Here is a 22,372-nt window from a genome sequence, read left to right on the forward strand (position 1 = left end):
GGACCTGCTCGCTGAGAGGCAGCAGCTCTACCAGTTGCGCCACCGTGCTGCCCATACCAAATCCATAATCTTCTTAATTTATGTTACATCTCAAAAGCTCAAATAATACTTCAACTACAGCCCTAAATCCCAAATGAGTTGAAAAGGAGATGCTGTGGATGCATTACCATCTACATGGAGGCTGTGCTCGAGTGCCTGACCGCCAAGATCTTGGAAGTGGCAGGAAATGCGGCTTATGACTGCGGGAAGACTGAGATCATCCCCGGCACCTGCAGTTAGGTCCGCAGCGATGAGGGGCTCGGCAGGCTGCTGGGAGAAATGGCCATCGCTCGGGAAGGAGTTCTGCCTGGCATTCAGGCAGTCCTGCTGTCCAAGAGGACCGAGAGGTCTGCTGGGTCTTTGTGGATGGATCGGCATCTGCAGCCAATTGCCCAAAGCCATCAGCATCTAGAACAACTCTAATGAAACCAAGATGAGCTACAACAACAACTAATTTCCCTTTGGGATTAATAAAGTATTTTTGAATTGAATTGAATTGAATTGTTGAAAACATCACACTTTCCTCACTCTTTCTTTTCTTCTTTCATAATGATGCTCATAACATTCTCTGTGCTTTGACATTTTGGCCGTTGTAATTTAAATTGGCTCATGGTATTTAAGGTGGTTTTCTGATTGCCAAATATGATATTGGCATGGAGATCGTGTCTATGGCTTTTTACATTATTGCGCATTAGAACAATATTAGAATGACAAGTTTTTACTGCATGTTTACTTCCAGTCCTGTGCATTTGTTTCCTCTTCTTATCACTTTTTTATGAACTCTACAACAGAAACTGATAATAAGAAATTAATAGATAGTCCTTAGTACAGACTGAACTTTCTTCCAATTTGGTGTGTCTAAGCTGCATGGCACCCCAACACGCCCCAGGACCATGTCAATGTTACATTAAACACTATTACTTGACCTTAGCAGGACCTGTTCCTGTACTGCATCTATTTGAGCTACTACAAAAGCCCCCTCTCGATGTTCCCAACATGCTGGCAAAAGGAGAACAATCCCATTACATTACAACAGGCCCAGAGCCGAGCTAATGCAGAGAACATTAAAACCATGTCGCATCCAGTCACTTACTTGATGGATCCAGGAAGGGAGGGGTGGGAGATGGAGTAGAATGTTGAAGACGAGGGGTATAGGATTGAAGTCTCTGGGGTCGGGCATAGTGATAATGTGATGTTGTGATTGCAGCAATGGAATGGATGAGATAGTACCCTGGTGCCCTTGAGCAAACTGTCATTCAAAGCACTCTAATTAATATCCCTACCTTGTCCACCTCTCTGCCACCACAGCCAACACACTCCATACAAGAGGAAGATTTATATAATACAACACATTGTACATGCAACAACCTTCTAAAAGGAGAATTTTGTAATGGACATTTATGGCCTTTTGGTTGTAATAGGTACAACCTGGCAGCTCTGGGCTTTTACTTTTCAAGACAGACTGCAGCAAGAATTTTGGAAAATGGAAACCCACCATTTTGCAAATTGTAGCTTTGTATTGTTAGGGTGTATAATTAGGACCTCATTGTGACAGCCATTGAAAGAACATTAATGAGGATTCTGATGTATTCCATATGAATATGAATATTGAATTTTAAATATTTTATGGCTTTCTAATTGCCTTGGCTGCCGTTAATGACTTTGACTGTTAAACATTGCCCTGAGTGAATATTTAACAAGGGTAAGTACCTTTTAAAGCTCAAAGCTAAGTCAAATTCTTTTCTTTATGATTTTTGTCTACTGCACATATCTGAGGCACAAATACATTTCTTGACTGAAGGCATGTCTGTGACTGTGCAAACATTGGAACCAGTCCTTTGCTCCTTTACAAAGATGAATGTATATATAATTACAAAATATATCACACGCACCACCTTGATATAGAGTTTAATGGCCGTATCGTTTCTTTGTGGAGCATGTCTGCTGGCCTTAATCTTCTCCACAGCTGACATCTTAATAACTCAGCCCTCTCCATCCATTTCCACATGAGACATCCGGATGTGGGGGAAAGATTAGTTTAATGAATTTGACAATTAGTAACAGAAGTTAATGACTGCATGGGGCTAAGTACCCTGATGGACATAGCTTGGGGGACTAAGGACTTCCATTGCTGTGGGCCATAGATCCTCATTAATAGCTTCTCTGCCTGTTGAAGAGGACATGGGAAGCCAGGCAGTGCCTTTGTTTAGTCTGCCTCTGATGGAGCTGCTAGGGCTTTGGACCATTTGCACAACATCATGCTAGAATTAGTCCCTCTGTGGACAAGAGCTCATGCCGGACCCCATGTCTTTGACCAGGTAAAGCTTCTTTTAATAAACAAAGCTCATTAAACATAAAAAGAAAAAGTGACATGGAATCAGGGCAGCAAGTTCCTTTTGCAGATCTTGTGCCAACAGTACACAGAAAAAGGTTTGTGGGCCTTCTGAGCTCCTCAGCCCTGATTTATCATCATATTACCCAGATCCTACCTCTGGTTCAAGCAAAACATTATTTAGCTAGATAGCTCTAGGAAATATTTTTATCATTTCCTATTTTTATACAAGGCTTTACGAGCTATCATGATGCTTTGTCAAATTCTCACTTTAAACCATATTTTTCAGCCTCTATAAAACCAAACTCTGCTCTTTTTATGGCAGTATGAATACGCACGCATAATTGTCAAAATATGTATCAATTCAGATGTACTTTTTCTTGATAATAATTTATTCCTTCTCCCAGAATTTAGGATCAGTATTTGTAAAATAATAATCAGAGCAGCAATAGTTGCCCTCTCATTTTTGCCCATCTACTGTTGGTAGCTCTGATGATGACAAAAAATATATAACCATATTCTTTAAATAATAATTTCCCAAAGCATTTGCCAAACGCTCTTGCACCAAGAGTCTCCATTGCAACAAAAGGAAGATGAGATATTTATCTAATGTTATCATTAGTGTTGAGTAGACTGTGGGGGTATAAGCTTATGTGATAGGATATAATGAGAGCCAGAAAAAAAGATGATCCATTTAATTAGACAAGTTCAACTTTAGAGGTCCAAGTATGTACAAGAGTCTGCCTCATGAGAGAAAGCAGATAGAGGGAGAGAGAAAGAGTAAAACACACAAAGAAGCTGCTATTTGTTGTTGCTCTGATACTTCTGTCAGGCCCTGCCAAGTTTAAAGCCAAGGGACTCAATTGGTGTTGGTATTGCACACTTCTTCAACTCTGTAATTTATAAATCTTTGCCTCTTTCTCTCTGTCTGTCCTCATTCCACCCTTTACTTACTAATTTGCCTCTTTAGAGAATGACAGTTGCATTTAGAGAAAAGGTTATCATTGTATTAGAATAGAGTGTTTTCCTCGAGGCTTACCTCAAATTACATGACACTGCCTGCAGCCCCCTTTCGCTCTGTGCTAGACTGAAATGTTATCAGTCTGACTTAATTACTGTCACTGAGCAATGGAATTGGCTCTAATGTATGTTTCAGTCTCAGACTCGCTGGAGAGATATTAAAACTTGAGGAAAATCCCACCTTAAGACACCTTCGTAGTTAACTTGGGTCAAAGAGTTAATTTCTGACTGGGCTTATTTGGACGTGTTTAGATTTATACTGCTCATCTGCTGCACAGTAAAGGCAGCTCACACGTATACTGCCACACACATGCACGCACACAGAGCACATCCTTTATCTGATTAGCTGTAACGCCTATGTGTGTTTGTGTGCACGAGGCGCGTTGCGTCTCAGCTCAGCATCAGGCCTGAGGCAGGGCATGGATTTCATTTAGGAAAGTATCAAAGGTTTACACCGTGTTCGCTTTAATCAGCATGTTTATCAGGCAGAGAAAAATTGCAGGAAGGGACCACAGGGAGAGGGAGGGGCAGGGGGTTATCTTAAGGACCAGTAGCCAGGGAAATTGATAATGGCTACAAGGTAATTTGCTGGAGACTCGGGCATCCCTCCACTGCTCCTACCCTTGCCTTTCATTCTAATTACAGTCCATGTAATGTTCTAATGAATCTGCAGGTGTGTGGGGGGGGGGGGGGGGGGTGGAGGTGGGGACGATGGCATTAAAGAGCAAGTATGTACCGGTAGTCGCTTCAAAATGAAGCTCCTGTTTGATTTTTTTATGTGTCACCTCAGATCAGACGTGTTTTGACGTAAGAAGATGGAAACCATCTCAAGTCTATCAATAACTCTCAAGTGTGTTGTTGTCCCACTGTTTTTAAAAATGAAATACGATTTGAAAAGCAATTAGCATTATTAAAGATGCATAACACAGACTAAACGTTCAAATGATACTTTGGATTGTCACTGTGGCTCTATCTTTTGGTTGAGTGTGCAGGAGACAGAAGCTGTGGCCAGATAATCTCCTACTTAGTCCAGACTGTTGAGAAGATACAGAAACCACCGTTGGCAGGTCTTGTGCCTCTAGTAATACACAAATGGAGCTTAAACACACACGTTCACTTTGAGAGGTATGTGTGCAAGCCTCCAGGGGATATGGGCTGGACCAGAGAGGCCTTGATAGGACAAGAGTGTAAACATCCCCACGGGATTGAGGTACAATGAAAGGCATGAGCTGTCAGGAGCCTGTTTTCTCCGTTTTCCTTTCTGATGTGTGTGGTTGCATGGATTCTTGTATGGTATTGTTCGAATAATACCACGCATACAAGCTGAGAGACCAGACATGCTGAGAGATCGTCACATAACAGTGTTCCTACAGTGCATGTTTATGTTGTAATAATAAGGCAAAAACAGTTTCCTTTGTCTTTTTGTTGGTGCAGGAAAAGGAGGGTGTTGAGGCAGTGTCTGTCGGGGCCATTCTGTCTGATTACCAGAGGATCCGTGTGGAAAATGTGTAAGTCAAACACTCAGAATCCAGAGCACACTTTGTGCCTAAAGTGCGCACGAATCCGCTGCAAATAGGCCTCGAGTGACGCACACTCTGTGATCCACTGAAGGAAAAGAGTACATCCTCTGTTGTCTTCACCTCACTGCCTGTTCTAAACTTGGACTAAGTTTGTTTAGACACATGCACACACTTTTTGTGCCGCTTTATTTAGACTGTTTTTTATTTCACGGTGTGGTTGTTTTTTTATGGCACAAAATGGAATGGAGATGAAACTGATATTTGCAGCATTGTTCTGATTTTGTAAAATTAAAAAATAAAACATTTGCAGTGTCCTTGTTTTTTTTCGTCTATTTTTACTCTTCCAAGTTTTTCCACACTTTTCTTTGTTTCTTTTGCATTTTATTTTTTACATATCACAGAATGCACATAATGCAGAACTTTTAGAATCTGTGCATTTAATTAGTAAATTTAGTGGCTGTTTAACTTTTATCCACTTTTTTTAAAGAAACAAACTCACATCTGACTGAGATGTGGAGAAAGTACTCAAACAATGCGCTTAAGTAAAAGTACAAATAAACAGACACAGATTTACTCTAGTAAAAGTAGAAGTACCACATTAACGTTTTTACTTAAGTAAAAGTAAGTACTTGCTTTTAAAAATACTTAAAGTATAAAAAGTAAAAGTACTTGCTGAATGTATTATCTAATGCAATGGTCTACAATATCAATAAGTATTCCTATCTTATGTATATTTTCAGTAATACATTAATAGTGTTGAGCCATTTTAATGAACGATGCTGCAGATAATACATGTTTTTATTGTGTTTACTCTGTGACACAGTTCACACTTGGACTTGTGATTCTGTGCATCACAATTTCAGGGATGACATGCAGAGTTAAATGTCATTAATCAAAATGAGAGAAATGATTATACCTTTGAAAGTTTTTATTTAACACAAAGCAAAACCATTGTCATTTTAACTGCATTAAAACATTTAAGTAAAAGTTGTCTGCCTGAACAAAAGAGGCATTAGACACAACTAACAAAGGAACAGGCTCTGATCTGATCATTTCAACTCCAGTTAAAATACAGTCTATTCAACCTTGTAATGGGTCAATAGTGAACAGTATTTTAACTTCCTGACACCATTTTCAAAACTTGGACCTGAGTGTCGAGACATTTGGAAACATCTCTCGTCTCCTAACATCATGAACTGACACATTTTAATATTGCAACAAGAATTTCTTGTTCAAGTTCAGAAGAAGTCGGTTTTCAAAGTTTTTGAGTCCAGTCTGGCTCTTTTGAGAGAGAGAATCTGTTCTTCTGTACTGAATAGTCTTTCAGTAATCTTTCAATAGTCTTTCAATAATCTTTCAATAGTCTTTCAATAATCTTTCAATAATCTTTCAATAAGGTCATTGGTAGTGCATATTTTCTGGCTGACTCTCCGCAGTAGAATTCATTTTGGGTGTGTTAGTGGTGCTGTGGTGCTCCCAGTTCAATGACATATATACTAGAATATACGTCATTGGTCCAGCTCTTCTTGAAGGCGGGCCTAACGTTACCCCCCCACTTTGCAGTGATTCAGTGGACCAACTCCCCTCTCACCATCGGCTACTTTCAAAGTAACAAACAAATCCAAAAGCTGCAACGTGAATGTAACGTGTAACACAACGCATTATAGAAATATAGTGTAGTGGAAAGTACAGATACTTAATGTAAAATGTATTGGAGTAAAAGTCAAAAGTACCCATGTTTAACTCTACTTAAGTAAAGTACACGTACATGACAAATGTACTTAAGTACAGTAACAAAGTACTTTTACTTAGTTACATCCCATCACTACATCTGAAGCTTTTCGTGAACAGTAGACATTTGTCAACCGCTTGGTTCCAGTTACCTGTAGTATAAAAAAGTCATTTTTTCACGACCCTTTGAAAAAGAAGCTATAGCTGTAGATTATTTTACGATTGTCCTCCTAAATGAAGTCATTGGCTCCAATGGCAGATGGAAAATGCCATTTAAAGATATCAGTGTTGCCTTTAGATGGATAAAATACTCAGTAAAGTTGTTGAAGATGTTTTGAACTTGTTCCAGTATTGTATAATATTAAGAACTGACCGTTCTGCATCCTTTTCACCTGCTCTATAGATGTATGCGGCTTGGTTTGCAGCCCTTGGCCTTCCTATGGCGTCGAGATCAAGAGTCGCTCTTCTCTGAGATGATAACATCTAACCTGCATGCTATCCTCATTAAAGTAGCTGCCGTAGGTAAGTGAGTTTCTCCCCTCTTTGTGTCTTAGCTAGAATACTAGCACTTAGATGTTACCACAGTTCTAGACAGTTTTCTATTTCCCTTGTTAAGACTTCCTCTCAAGGCGCCATGTTGGTCTGAAAGTGGATAAGTGAATGACAGCAGTGAAAACAAGTTCTGTAACTCAAGAGAAAATGTGAGAGAAGCAGAGTCTGTTCATTAATCTGTGCTTTAGCAGTGATGTTGGGATTTGTTCCAGCAGCAAACGTATCGAAGCAGAAAACAATATGAAAAGATGAGAAGCGCAGAGGGAGGAGCCGTGGAGGAACTGGGGTTATTACTGTGATACTGGAAGAGTGGGTGGGCAGGTAATTGGTGATTTCCCTGCACGTTAATGCAAACTGCCAATAGTTGACTTATATATCAAGAACTCTCTACATATGCATAGCTTTGAGTCTGTGATCTGTGAAGTGAAAATTAAAATCTGGTACCCCTCGTTTACCCTTTGCAACTTTTTTAGCGCAGATAATGCCCCTTTTCCACCACTCCTACTCAGCCCCAACTCTGCTCAGCTCGCTACGGTTTGAGCGCTTTTCCACCAGTACTTTTTAGCTGATTCGACCCCTTTTTTTGTCCCTGCTTCTCTGGTGGGACCCTTCGAGCTGAGTCAGGACATAAACGTGACGTCAGAACACTGTCGGTCACTGAGTGGTCAGGGGGGAGGAGTCACTGGATCTCAGAAACTTTTCACCGATCCTCCATTTGCAATTATTCGGAACTCGGAGTTGCGGCTGGATCTATTTTTAGTATTTTAAAAACAATAATGAGAACACCGTGTTTAATGCTGAAGTGCAGGTGTTTTTTTGTGTTTGGTGACCGACGACAAAATTACCGCGGAGGATCATACGAGCTGCCGACCTGTTGAAGCCCGCGAGGCTGGGGCCCGGACCTCGGCCTCGTGTTCTCACAAAGGCCAGATTCTGAGCCCTGGCAGGCGGGAGGACTGGGACAGAGGGTGGAAACGTTTTTTTAAAAACATTTTATATATAAAAAAATGTTTTAATATCAGTGAAGATTAAAAATAAATAAACAGTGCCGGCTTTATCATGAAATCCTGTTTTCACTTTGACTTTATTAAATCTGTTCATTAAAGTTAACTCAGCTGAAAAATGATAAAAAGACAAAATTATTGGCTCTCGCAGGAATATTTCCCTCAAATATGTTTAAAGAAGAGCTACAGCCTTTAGATTAACTTTATTTTAACCCACAGATGTACAAATTAAAAAAAAAAAAATTACACTTTAAATCATTAAAATAAAATAATCTGTATACAAGAAACAAAACTACATATCTCAATTGAACAATAAAAGTATACACGAGTGCAAACACATCAAATGATGAAGAAAAATATAGAATTTTAAATATACATGTAGATGTTTTTGTAGGATCTGGTTCATCAGATTTAATTTGGTTTATAAAGCGCCAAGTCACAACAGAAGTCGTCTCAGGGCACTGAACAGAAATATTCATATTTAAAATAAATTAACAAAAACATTCATATTTAAAAATAATAATTTAACATTATTCATCTGAGGAGCAGACTGCTTTGAGTTTAACGCATTGCAGAACTCTCTCTTAATGTTGAACTAATGTTCATTAAAAGTTCATTAGCAGGATTCTGGATTCTGGACACGTCTCCAGAACCCATCCTGAAGTGCGGTGGAAATGCAGCGTGTAAAGAGCCGATCTGAGCAGGGCAGAGCGGAGTAGGGCAGAGTAGGAGCGGTGCAAAAGGAGCATAAGATAGGTGAACACTGTGTCACGTACACTCTTTTTGCTTAAAGGCTAGAAGATCAGATTACTGTGGAACATGGAAGATATAAATTCAAGTTTTCTCTCTCTCTCTCAGGTGCATGTTATGATCACTGTATCTATTTTAATAGTGCAGTTTGGATCCTTTTTGACTGTGCCATTGATAAATGATCATTATGACTACAAATGCTCCTTTTTAATTCCTAACTACTCACAGAGATGAATCATTTTAAACACACTGTTTGTGTGCTGTTAAGTGCTTGTTGTCACCTTTGGAGGCAATCAGTTGAAAAGGGGCCATGGCTGACTGATGACCTGCAGAGCTGAGTAACGTGTTTGAGATATTTAGCATATCTTTCAACACTGCTCAAATAACCCCTTATGGAATGCACTTGCTAGGCCATTTATCTTTGGTACCCAAGTCGCTGCAGCCATTTTTTTTATTTTTATGGTTTTGATAAAGCTCATTTTGATAAGAAATAGTACACCTAATAAGATGCCCGTCAGAAGTGGAGTGATGTTAGAATTCATGTTTTCAAGATATTTTTTACTGTTGGATTATTTGCATTAATTACCAAAATTACTGTCTTCCAAGTCTTTCTTTATCACACGTACAGCCACAATAGAGCTAAGACTTCATTTAACAATGATTGATCCGTCATATTGTCATTATATCCATCTGAGTTATTGTTTTTGTAACCGAACACCCAACTGAAGACTTCAGTCACCCCCTAACCCTGTTCCTCTACCAAGCTTTCAAATCTAAACACACCTTTGTCCAAAAGCAAATTCCCTTCATTTTTTGAAAGATTATAATTAGAATGGATGATCACCTCGGGTGCCTTTAAACGTGTATCTCGGCCTCTGCACTGTAGATGTCTGCGTGAGTACGTGTACATGTGTGTTTTGGCTGCAAGTAAAAAGAGCAGATCGTATCAGCACTGACTTCTCACCTGTCCCTGGGCAGTAGTAATTAGAAAGAAGAGAACTGGATGGGGGACGAGCGCCTGAAGCGTTTTAGGCGGCACTTATAATTGCAGCTTTGGCGGGAGCAGGTCTGAGCAGCGAGGTGTGCTGTTTAGGGGAGATTGGGTGACAGAAAGGCGTACCTGGTGGGCTTTGGTTTGTGTGACAGAGCAGGAGAAAGAGTTTGAAAGATTTGAGTTTTACAGAAGAAGAAAAAAATACTTTCACAGAGCAAAGGTTAAGCCTGCTTCAGTCTGTAATGTGTCTTTTGCTGCTGTTATTATTTTTTATTTTTTAGATTGTTCTTCTTTTACTCCCTTTGAAAGACTAATGTTTTCATTGGTTCTTTTTCTTCTTTTCATGCTTCATCCCTTCACTAAAAAGACAGCTTTCCAAATGATTCTCAAAGTAAATTCTTCATAAGTTTGCAGATGGCAGAGTAAAAAAAACCAACAACTTTTTTTTCCAAGTATGCCAAATTTAATGGAGGGAAATAGGTTCAACCAGTTTATGCAAATGCATGTCAGAAGATGCTTCTAATTAAAGAAGAATGTATTGTGTTGTTGTTGAAGTGCCTTTAAAATGCAATGTTTCTTTTGCTAACCTCACTAATTGGCATTTCCATAGCTAATAATAAATATTCATGTAATTAGATAATTGATTGATTAGTGCAGGTATGTATCAGGGTTCACAGGTTCAGCAGTTAATTGGTCCTGAGCTCCAAGGATAATTGGCATGTGTGAAAATAAAGGTCTGTCTCAATGAACTTTCACCCTTCACATGAATATAGTCTTTGAGCAACCAAAAAAGACATTTACTCTTCCTTAAAAGACAACTAATGATGAAAGACATTTAAAAATATATTCAAATGATTTTACTATGAACAACTAGGATATTCATAGATCATATTTTGTTTTATAAAAACTGAAGATGTCATACTGCGAGGTTTTTTTTTATATTTGTATTTTTCAAAATTAAATAGTTTAATTAAAAAAAAAATAAAGTAAAACACAAGATAATATTAGTACATACACTGTTCAACAGCCTAAACAATTTTAGCTTTTTGTCTTTTTTTTAAGTTAAATTTGCACTGTACTTTTTTCAGTTCTTTTTGCACTGCATTATTGTTACATATACACAATTGAGGTATTTAAAAACACTGCAGTAAATATTTTGTTTATAACTAACATGAATTCTGACACCATGTTTGGCGTAGTGCTCACAGTAAGCCAAAGTGCTTTCAGTAAGTTTAGAAAGTTTCAAAAGATAAACAAATAATTTAAAACAGCTGATTTTTTTAAAAAAATTAGGTAAAAGCAACATTTAGATCCTACTTTTGATTTAATAACTAAAAAATGAATACAAGGTTAGTTAGAAACAATAATATCCACTTACACAGACTCATGTTTGTGCTGCTGTTCGACATATTGTTTTTATTGTTTTCATACTACTAGTGCTTAGTCTATTTTTAGCTTAACTTTTTTAGTTAATATCTTAGATCTTATTACTGTTTTTCATTTAATTTTTTTTACTTTTGTTGGATGTAACTGGGACCCTGTGTACACAATTTTGTTCCACCACATGTATCACATGTGATGCTTATGATAAATAAAGCAACTCCTTGAATCCTTGATTATACTATAGCTAAAAAAATCAAAATGACAACAACGGATGGTTGTGTGTAGAATGACTGTTGTTGTGAAGAAGCGAAAAAGAGTAAAATCGAGAAGACCAATTGGTGGAAGCTGAAGAAGGAAGAATATTGTGAGAAATTCAGAGAGGAGCTGTTAAAGGGTTTGGGTGGTAAGAAAGAGCTTCCAAATGACTGGGCTACTACAGCAACAGTAATTAGAGAGACCAGTAAGAAGGTACTTGGTGTGTCATCTGGACATAGAATGGACGATAAGGATACCTGGTGGTGGAATAGTGAAGTGCAGGAAGCTGTTCAAAGAAAGAGGTTAGCCATGAAGAAATATGACAGTGAGAGGACTGAAGAGAGAAGACAGGAATATAAGGAGATGGGACGTAGAGCAAAGAGGGAGGTGGCAAAGGCAAAGCAGAAGGCATATGATAAGTTTTATGAAAGGCTGGACACTAAAGACAGCAAGAAGGACTTGTACTGAGACAGAGGGATCAGGCTGGAAAGGATGTGCAGCAAATTAGGCTTAGTAAAGATAGGAATGGTAATGTTCTAACAAGTGAGGAGAATGTGACAGGAAGATGGAAGGAGTACTTTGAGGTGAGGAGCTAATGAATGAAGAGAATGAAAAAGAAAGAAAAGTAGAGGTCATAGAAACTGTGGACCAGGAAGTGGGAAAGATTAGTCAGTTTGAAGTCCAGAAAGCTTTGAAAAGAATGAAGAAGGGGAAGGCAGTAGGACCTGATGACACCAGTGGAGGTTTGTAAATGTCTTGGAGAGATGGCAGTGAAGTTTTTGACTCAAATATTCAATGACATATTTGAGAGTGAGAAAATACCTGAGGAATGGAAAAGAAGTGTGCTGGTGCCCATTTTTAAGAATAAGGGTGATGTACAGGGTTGTAGCAACTACAAGGGAATTAAGTTGATGAATCACACAATGAAGATCTGGGAGAAAAATGTGGAAGGTAGACAACAAAGTTCATGCTCAATCATCCAGGTACCAAATCCAATAATGCTCAGTCAGGTCATCTGGGCAAATTCTTTTTTCTAGAGACGTTTCACCCTCTATCTGGAGGGCTTCATCAGTCTGAGGAGTTCCAAGTAAACTGTTTCCCCACCAAGCAGTAAACTCCTTAAGTGGACCAATCCATTTGCTGGAGATAAGATGGTTTCTGGAGGCTGTCCCATCCCCCGTCCACTCCTCCTAGACAAGCAGCCACAGCCAAAGTGGTTCAAGGCAACAAAGTTCATGGTCAATCATCCAGGTACCTAATCCAATAATGCTCATTTTATTTCTGCAAACTGGTTGGTCCACTTAAGGAGTTTACTGATTGGTGGGGAAACAGTTTACTTGGAACTCCTCAGACTAATGAAGCCTTCCGGATATAGGGCGAAATGTCTCTAGAAAAAAGAAACTCTCCAGATGACCTGACTGAGCATTATTGGATGTGGAAGCTAGATTTAGATGAGAGTTGACTGTGAGCCACAGCATGGTTTTATGCCAAGAAAGAGCACCACAGATGCCATCTTTGCTTTGAGGGTGCTGATGGAGAAGTACAGAGAGGGTCAGAAAGAACTACATAGTGTCTTTGTGGATTTAGAAAAGGCATATAACTGTGCCAAGGGAGGAGGTGTGGTGTTGCATGAGGAAATCTGGAGTGGCAGAGAAATATGTTAGACTGGTACAGGACATGTAGGAGGACAGCAAGACAGTGGTGAGATGTGCTGTAGTGATAGATAATTTCAAGGTGGAGGTGGGATTGCATGAAGGATAGACTCTGAACCCCTTCTTGTTTGCTCTGGTGATGGACTGACTAACAGACGAGGTCAGGCAGGAATCCCGGTGGACTATAATGTTTGCAGATGACATTGTGATCTGTGGTGAGAACAGGGAACAGGTGGAAGAGAACTTGGAGAGGTGGAGGTATGCACTTGAAAGAAGAGGAATGAAAGTCAGCCATAGTAAGACAGAATATGTGTGATTGAGAGGGAGGAGGTGGAACAGTGAGGCTACAAGGAACAGTCACAAAGGTGCAGGACTTCAAGGACTTGGAATTGGGGAATGTGGTAAAGAGGTGAAAAAGAGAGTCCAGGCAGGCTGGAGTGGATGAAGAAAAATTTCAGGAGTGATTTTTGACAAAAGGGTGTCAGCAAAGGTCAAAGGAAAAGTTTACAAGACAGTGGTGAGACCAGCTATGTTGTATGGTCTGTAGACAGTAGCACTGACAAAAAGACAGGAGAAAGAACTGGAAGTGGCAGAAATGACAATGTTGAGGTTCTCCTTAGGAGTGACAAGGATGGATAAGATTAGGAATGAGATCATCAGAGGTACACCACAGGTTGAACAACTGAGAGATAAAGTTAGAGAGGCCAGACTGAGATGGATTGGGCATGCCCAGAGGAGGAACAGTGGGTATATTGGTAGAAGGATGTTATAAATGCAGCTGCCAGGAAAAAGACAAAGAGGAAGGTCAAAGAAGAGATCTATGGATGCAGTTAGAGAGGACATGGAGGTAGATGGAGTGAGGACAGAGGATGCAGAGGACAGAGTGAGATGGAGGAGGATGACTCACTGTGGCGACCCCTTTAAGAGGGTAAAGCCGAAAGAAGAAGAGCTAAAAATGACAGGTATTGATTCACTGAATATTCCATTAGTTTGACAAGCACATAATAACATTTCCATTTGTTACTTCTTTAATGTCAATGAACAATGATTATTTCCATGTAACTTTTTATTTTTGACAGTTTTTCATTTGAAATGAAGGAATGATGCAGTTTTAGTTAAACAACTATGAGCCCCTTTTGATTTTCTGTGTAAAACCTTTAACACACACATTAGACCCAAGATTCAATGTTCCAAAATGGAAAAAAGCCAACAAGAAAGACACATTTGGTTTTCTGCTAATTAGCAAAATATCTTGTAAACCACTAGATGGATTTTAATGAAACTCTATCAAAGTAATCAATGGGGGCACATCTACAACTGATTGACTTTTAGAGTTGCCCAATTCAAAATTGCCATTTAATCAACTCTTGTTAACACAAAATTTGATATAACTCATTAAATTTTTTTCGAGAGGTATTGTCATGATATACTTCAAGCACAGATTTTACAAATGTATTCAAAAACCTTTGCATTCAAAGTGGGGGTTAATATTAGAGTCGACCAATATGGATATTTTGGCTATCGCCAGTACCAATATTGGGAGGAGAAGGATAATGCTGATAACCCATACTGTATAATGGCTGAAAATTTTTGAGTATTGTCCATCCCCAAGAATCTAAATAAAGTTAGTGGAGTGGGGCTTGTTTATTTAGCGCATCTGTTGGCAACCATGAAGCTAAGCAAATCAGATTCACGCTATACGTAGTCCCACTCTAGGTTTACAAGTAGTCACTGGTCATAAAAACAGTCTTCCTAACATGCGTTCACATTTTCTATCCTCCATTATTTATTCACTATAAAGTTATCAAGTGTGTTACATAAATATAAATTAAACAAAGAAACACCCTTCCTTGTTCATTGTTTGATCTGTCAGTCATGTATGGGGAAGCCCTAATAGCATTGAATGCTGCAGAGTTTATTTTTCTTTGCAGAGAAGTTAAGGTTTCAGACTAACATTTCATTGAGGACGACAAAGATAACGTTACTAACACTGATATATTTTACCGCTACATTAGATTTATTGTTCTGAATAAAGATTTACAAGGCAATAGCCTATGCTAGGTTATCTAAACTAGCTTGCTAACTTGAGATGCACGTAGCTAATGACAAGTGCATTGGAGGATTGAAGAAAATGTACTGTATTATTTTAGATTTTTCTTTTACAGATCAATTAAAATTAATTTACCATGCGTTGTTCAGCAAAAATACAGTATACAATATTGCTTGCTGCTTCATCTGTGCTGGAAGTGAAACTTAAGGTGAACGACCATGACCTGAAAGTTGTCCGCATTCGCCTTCTGCTGTAAAATTACATCTGGTTCCCGCATTTTAGGGGTAAAACTTATAAGTGTTTATATTGACGCATAATGGGACAATTATCACCAATATCTATAGGTCCCCAAATGCCTATATTGGCCTAAAATATCAAACCTACCAATATATCAGTCAGGCTCTAGTTGATATGCATTCCTTAAAGAAAAGCCAACTTCATTTATTATAAGTTTAACTCTGGTCACTTTTTACAAGAATGTTATCGCCCCATTTTTTTCAGTGATTTTATTTTTCAAAAGTAAGATTACATTTTGATGTGACTGCAATTCATGCTGCCCATTATGCTCACAGAAACTGAGTTTCAGATAAGAGCTTGACAAATTTCACATGTAGCCTTAATGGTGTCATCCTTTATACCATACCACTTTCCTCCCCATTCTTATTTCCCTTCTGTATTCCTCTGTCTGTCTTGCAAAGATTAGGTGATAGTGAGCAGTCATTGTTTTAGCAGGGGTCTTTTAGAGCATTGTTTAAAGGCCGTCACAGCTCACCTATGAGGGAGTAGATGCTTATTTCATTCATTTAAAGTCTAAAATGGTACACATCATGAATCCAATTTTCTCCGCCTTTTCTCTCTAAAGGCAGGGATTAAAGCAGAGCTGTCAGCTTTCACACCAGATCTTAAGACAGCCCGCAGATATCCGTAATACTGTGCTCAGCTCAGTTTTGATGCTATCTAGAATCTCCCCGCTTTTAATTTGGCATTAGGCTCTGTAAGCAAAATCACAAGCAGTTTCAATTAAATAGATAACCCAATGCTGTCGGTGTACAAAAACAACCTCTTCAAGCGGTAAAAGACCAATCATGGTTGCTAAAAAGAAATGAAGCAAGATAATAGTCTGGAGATAATTGTCTTTGAGTACTAGTAGAAGTGTGAGAAGCCTTTTATTTTGAGTGGAGTTTTGTTGCGCAAAGAAAAGTTTTTTGTTTTTGTTTTTGATAACTTTGTTCTGAGAAGCAACTTCTGCAGAAAACATTATTTCAGAGTTAACATTGTTTTATGCGTATAATGTACTCCTTTTGTTGTCTAATTACATAACAGGTTGTGAAAATAGAACCAGGTGTTTCATTTGGTTGCTCCCCTTGTTTTGTTGCTTAAACACCTCTGGCTTTTTGAGACATAAATATTGAACCGTTATCATGCAATTTATGGAACATGAACAACGGTACTGGATATTTGAGCTGTACAGGACATGGAGCATTACCAAGACCCAAAGGTTTGAAAGTCCAATAAAATCTTGACATTCTTTGTTATGGTCTTAGAGCCCTTGCTGTGTTTGTGGTGAGCGGGGGCACATGTGCATATTTGAGATGCCAAGATGGCGTGCGTTTAGCCTGAAGTAATTCTTAGGTGGCTTATTGATACCGAAGTAACAATTTTAATGCCAGTATCTAAATATCCCAACCAAATGTTGCATTGCATTGAAAGGATAAATGTTATTCACAATCTCTTTTTACCGTTTTCTCTTTGGTACCAAAATGATCTCGATTGATTTAGTTTATCTTCCTCCTTAATATCAACCTCCTAAATGCCGACAGTCTCCTAAAAATGCATTTTCTCATTACAGGAATCTCTGGTTTTAAAGTTCACTGAATTTAATTGGTGTTTTATAGGATAATATAAGGACAAAAGCCCCTTTAAAATAGAATCATTCCTCTCAGTCTCTCTTAGGGAAACTTGTGTCTCTCCAAAGTGTGGTCCTACAGTCTCCGGTGGCAGACTAATGGCAGCTTCTAGTAGGCTTATTTGAGTTTAATGTGGCATAATGAGGTTAGTAATTGGGTTTAGGTCAAGTTGTAAAACAGGTTTAGAGGAGACAAAGATGTGAAGATCATGTAAATGAGTGGTGTTAGATTGCTAAAGGCTCACAACTGTAGCTACTTAAAGACTTTGCGAAGCATATATTGTACAAGTGCACGCTATCTTCAGGTACAAATGGTTCCTCTAACCTTAATTCAGAATCGAACATCAATTAAAAAAACACTCGTACAAGTGCTAAGTGGTCTTTGGAGAAATAGTTCCACATTAATGCCATCTTTGCATCATTTTGTCACTCGCTTTTGTCTTTCTGGGTTTCACTCATTCTCTTTCCACATTGAAAATATCAAATCATGTGTCATATATAATTTAAGAGCTGAGAAGTTAATGAACATATTAAAAAACATTGCACATCCACAGCAACTTGGGGCCATTTAAAAAAAAATGTTAAAAGGCATGACTAATTAAAAAGGATATTTTAATTAGATTGAATTATAATACTTTTTTTTACCCTCCTTATTACCTTTGTGGCAGGGTTAAGATGAGAGGATGTTGAGATTAGATATTCTCACACTAATTAAGACTACAGATCCCCTGGGAAGAGAATAAGGGTTGGCTCATTTCGTCTTTCCGCACCCTCTCCACCCTCCTTCTTTCCCTCCTGCCTTACGACTGTGGCCCTGTGTCCCTCCCTCCCTCTCGTAGTGCTGGACCACGGGGACCTGGAGGAGAGACACAGCTGGGATTAAAATGAACGCGGGATGGGATGCGACATCCCTCCTTCACATCTCCTTTCCATTTTCTCTCATCTCCCATCCATTGCTCCCCATGGGGGCCTGAAGATGACACATTAACCTTTGAGGTTGTCAGCCCATGAGAGAAGAGAGATTCTCACATTAGGATTAACTTTATTCATCTAATTAAATACACGATCGTGCCAACGGACAAAACCATGTGATCTCCACAAGTGGAAGAGCTATGCTAGATTTTCATGGAAATTATTAGGCCTATTCAGCAACAATTTTTTTTATTGCGATGGCATCACTGTCACAACTGCACATCACTCAGTATAGGTCATCAGCTACTTGTTAATGAAGACATCAGTCCACTTCAGCAGCTACAGAGTTGTAACTTGAAACATGTTAAGGAATAAGGCTAACTTACGAATAAGCTTCAAGATGCACTAGCTTAGCTTCAACACCTTTGTCCTTATAATGTTGGAAAACAACCAGCTTTTTGTGGTGGCAAGTGCAAATAACTACAGTACAGCATTTGGAATTTCCTCAAATTTTGCATTTTAGATTCCTGTCTTGTTATGCTTTTTATTATTCTATTCTCCATAGAGATCACTTGGTACTCTGGGCTTTTTATTTTATTCTATGGTAGCAGAAATGCATGGGCAGTAGGAAATCATTAGGCTGCACTTTCTCCCTGAAGGAGTGACAGGGTGAGATGGTGTTCACAATGATGTTCACAGCCTCAAACACAAGCATCTAGAAGACAAAATCAGGACTTACTTTTGCGAACAAGAAAAAAAAAAAAAAAACATCCAATACTCAACAAGCTGTTTCATCTGCTCTTTCATTCCTCCTAATACTATGTACATAATCCCTAAATTAGACTGATCAATGTGCTAATCTTTCTTTGAGCCAAGAGATTTTTGATTTAGATTTCCTTAAAAGGAGAGTGCCTCTTATTCTAGATGGTGACTTCTTTGGTAGACTTATTTTTGTTTCATTGTCTGAGGACTGGGGGCCAGTGATCCGGTATTTTCAGATTGTGGCACCACTGGGTATGCATACAAAACTCCCCACCATCCTTCTCCTTTTCTCTCCCATGCCTGTGAGTCACTTCCATGCACTGTTTCGGGGTGGGGGTGGGGGGGGGGGATAAGACAAATAAACAAGATCTCTTTCCAGAGTTTATGTTCTCTAAGAGAACTAGATGTGTGTGGGGGGGTTGGCAGGCATGGGTGTGCTAGGGGAGTCTGTGGCCAGCAATTGAATATTGTTGCCCTTACCCAGAGAGATCTGTGTACACTACTTGCAAAGTCAAACAAATAGAACCAGGGTGCAGGTTTATGAGTGTTTGTGCGACTGCCCGTAAACCTCCCTGCCTGTCATCTTCAATCACTGTTCTGTTTCTGATCAGACCTCTTTTTCTCCCCCTCTCTCTCTTTCTCCACACGTTTGTTTCTGTGCAATGGCATTTGTTTGTGTGTTTTTCCCTTTTTTGTTGTTTTGTGTATATTCTTGTGTGTTCTCCATGCGAACGCCAGGCCTGGATCCCGAAAAGCACTTAGGGAAATCCCTTGCTGATATGGAACCCCTTCTGAAACAGGTCATACACTCGTAGATACCCTATTTAAATGTTGACTTTAGTACTTTTATACGTTTAAGGTTAACGTGACATAAATTTTTGTGCACAACTTTATGAAATTCAATTGTTTTATTTTCCCTGAGCAGCTCTTCAACAAGTTTGGAGTTCATATATGTGGTGAAGGAGGTGAATATGAAACCTTCACACTTGATTGTCCTCTGTTCAAAAAGAAGATAGTCATGTGAGTAATCTTTTTATTGTTGCACTTTTTTCCCCAACGTTGTTCAAAAATATATAAAAAAAAAAAATCCCATTTGGGCAGAGATGCAGCTGAGACAGTGATCCACTCAGCAGATGCTTTTGCTCCAGTTGGCTACCTGCGCTTCACCAAAATGCACACGGAGAGCAAACACGACGTGAGTCAGTCTTCCAGTTATATACCTCGCTTCACAAATAAGATCAGTGCTGTTCAATAATTTTGCAAACAAAAGTTTGACCCACTTTCAGGATGATTACTTTAAAACTGCTCTCAAGGCAACACGAAATACATAAACATAACCTCTAGGTGTCTGATAACTTTGTCGATGGGAGGAGAAACTCCTCTCTGCAGAGTGGTTCAGCTCCTGAAGGCCTTCCCAGCTCACTCAAACACAGTCTTGCCCTTAGTCTTTAATTTAATCCCTCCCTCTTGCTCCTCTAGCCCCACGTGGCCTAGTTTGACGTCTGCAATATTTGCTGCAGCCTGAAACTAGGCCTAGCTTAATAAACATGTCTGCTCACATTAGGGCACTTTGCATTCAGGTAGATGGCTAATAGGACACAAGCAAGGGTTGCAGGGAAGGAGCAGGATTTGGCTTTTGGCAAACTGGAGGCTGAATAAGACCTCACAAGTTATAAGAATGGCAGACATTTCACTTTGACCTGCAACGAAAGATAAGAATCCCTAAATTATTGAAAGAAAGAGAGAGAACCTATTTTGATAATTACTCTGTTTCAGATTGTTTAATTCAACTACATTTTTGAATTGTTTTCTATAATTGTGGTAAAGGTTTCACCAAGGAATCAACAAACATTTAAGCTGAAGTTTACTTTCTTTGCGTGCCTTACTGAAAATCATGCAGCATTATGGACATGTGCTTTTGTGCTTATGCACAGATGTACTGTACATCTGCATGTTAGATGGGGGATGGGAATGTTATGGACAGAAAAAATACCCCCATCCCACAACAACTGTGACCCTGCAGCCTGAGCCCCTTGAGCTTTAAATATTTTTCTACCACCCCCATCACACAGACATTGCATGCTCTTGCAACCCCCCTAGGTTGCTGAGAGAAGAGAAGGAAAAACCAGACCTTGCAAGAATGGGTGAGAGGAAGGGGGGGGGGGGGGGGGGGGGGGCAACCAGGGGAGAACCTGCCCTGGTTTAGCCTTCCGAAGCTCTTCTCGTCAGGGTGACAGATCCGCGGTGACACCAGCACTAGAGGAAACGGCACCAAGCTCAGGGGGTGGGGATGGACCACCATCATTTGCCCTCCGTTAATGCTAGTCAAGCTATTTTTCATGCTGGCCAGGAGAGAGAGGCTGGAGTATAATTAATTTGATTATCATATGGCCTAATGCGGCTGACAGGAGACGAGGGGGGTGAATGAGTGTCGGACAGTGTGAGAGAAGCATCGAGTAAATATGAAATATGTATTCACACGCTTGACACCCCAGCAAGATTTGGCAGGTAATATGTATGCCTTAGAGAATGGTAATGATTTGTTATTCAAAGATGTAGGAACGTACAAGTAAATAGGTGGGAAAAAGTGTTAAAATTTCAAAATATTTACCCATCTAGTCAGGAGTTTTGACTGACAGGCAGCATGATTGAATGTACAGTATCAGAAAACACCGCGTTCTACTCGCCTCAACCACGAATATGTTAGCATGTTGTTTCATATTCATTCACCTTGAAGTTGTGTGTGTCTGGGTCCTTGTCATGTAAGAATGACACACACACACATTCAGCTTACTTACCGTATTTGAAAAAGGTTGGCTAATTATACAACGTTTTGTCAGTCTTTGCAAAAGGCTTTGTGCTCTTTGGTGGGCATTTGGCCTCGTGAATTCCCTGTGGTGTTTTTTTGCAGGATGTGGTGGCGAGAGCTCTGCCCCATGGTAGTTGTCCTTGCCAGAGTGCCATTGACAAGATGACTGAAGAGGTGAAATATGCTGATCAAGCCGAAGACAACCAGCACAAATTTACATCAAGCTGTGACCTTAGTTGTCAGCGGGGCCACGGTGAGATTCATTTGTTGTGAGACTCGCACATGCAGACATGCATGCATGAGTGTGTATTTATGTCTGTGTGTGTCAGATGATATCTTTGTGTGGTCTGTGCTCTCTGGATCTGTGTCGTATGTGGCCTGCATCATAATGCTGCTGTTTGTGAATAACTGACAAGAGCTGTCATTTAAGGAGTGCATTTGTGACAGCCTCTGGATTAATTTCATTTCTGTCATAAATCACATATGCATGCCTTAGATTTTAAACTAGATATGTCTTGGCTATAAAACAGAAGAAACACATTCTGATTTTTTAATGCTTTGAAAGTTTTTACCAAGCATGGAACATAATTAATGAAGCATCATCCAGAATACTTGACAGATTCAATGACACTTGATAAACAAAACTTGTGTGACACATAATACATGATGCACAATATATAATACACAATACATAAAAAAAT

General features: G+C 39.3%; 1 protein-coding gene across 1 annotated transcript in view; it reads left to right on the top strand.

Moving 5' to 3' along the window:
* Positions 1–22,372, top strand: part of dph6 (diphthamine biosynthesis 6) — an 87,661-nt gene that overhangs the window by 12,208 nt on the left and 53,081 nt on the right. Inside the window, exons 4-9 of the mRNA XM_037695301.1 lie at positions 4,826–4,899; positions 7,046–7,164; positions 19,601–19,662; positions 19,788–19,882; positions 19,964–20,057; positions 21,774–21,924. Of these exons, the coding sequence (XP_037551229.1) occupies positions 4,826–4,899; positions 7,046–7,164; positions 19,601–19,662; positions 19,788–19,882; positions 19,964–20,057; positions 21,774–21,924 (595 nt within the window). The remainder of the gene's footprint in view (positions 1–4,825; positions 4,900–7,045; positions 7,165–19,600; positions 19,663–19,787; positions 19,883–19,963; positions 20,058–21,773; positions 21,925–22,372) is intronic.

Source organism: Nematolebias whitei, chromosome 21 (genome assembly GCF_014905685.2).
Source record: "Nematolebias whitei isolate Nwh7 chromosome 21, NemWhi1, whole genome shotgun sequence".
Classification (NCBI taxonomy): Eukaryota; Metazoa; Chordata; class Actinopteri; order Cyprinodontiformes; family Rivulidae; genus Nematolebias; species Nematolebias whitei.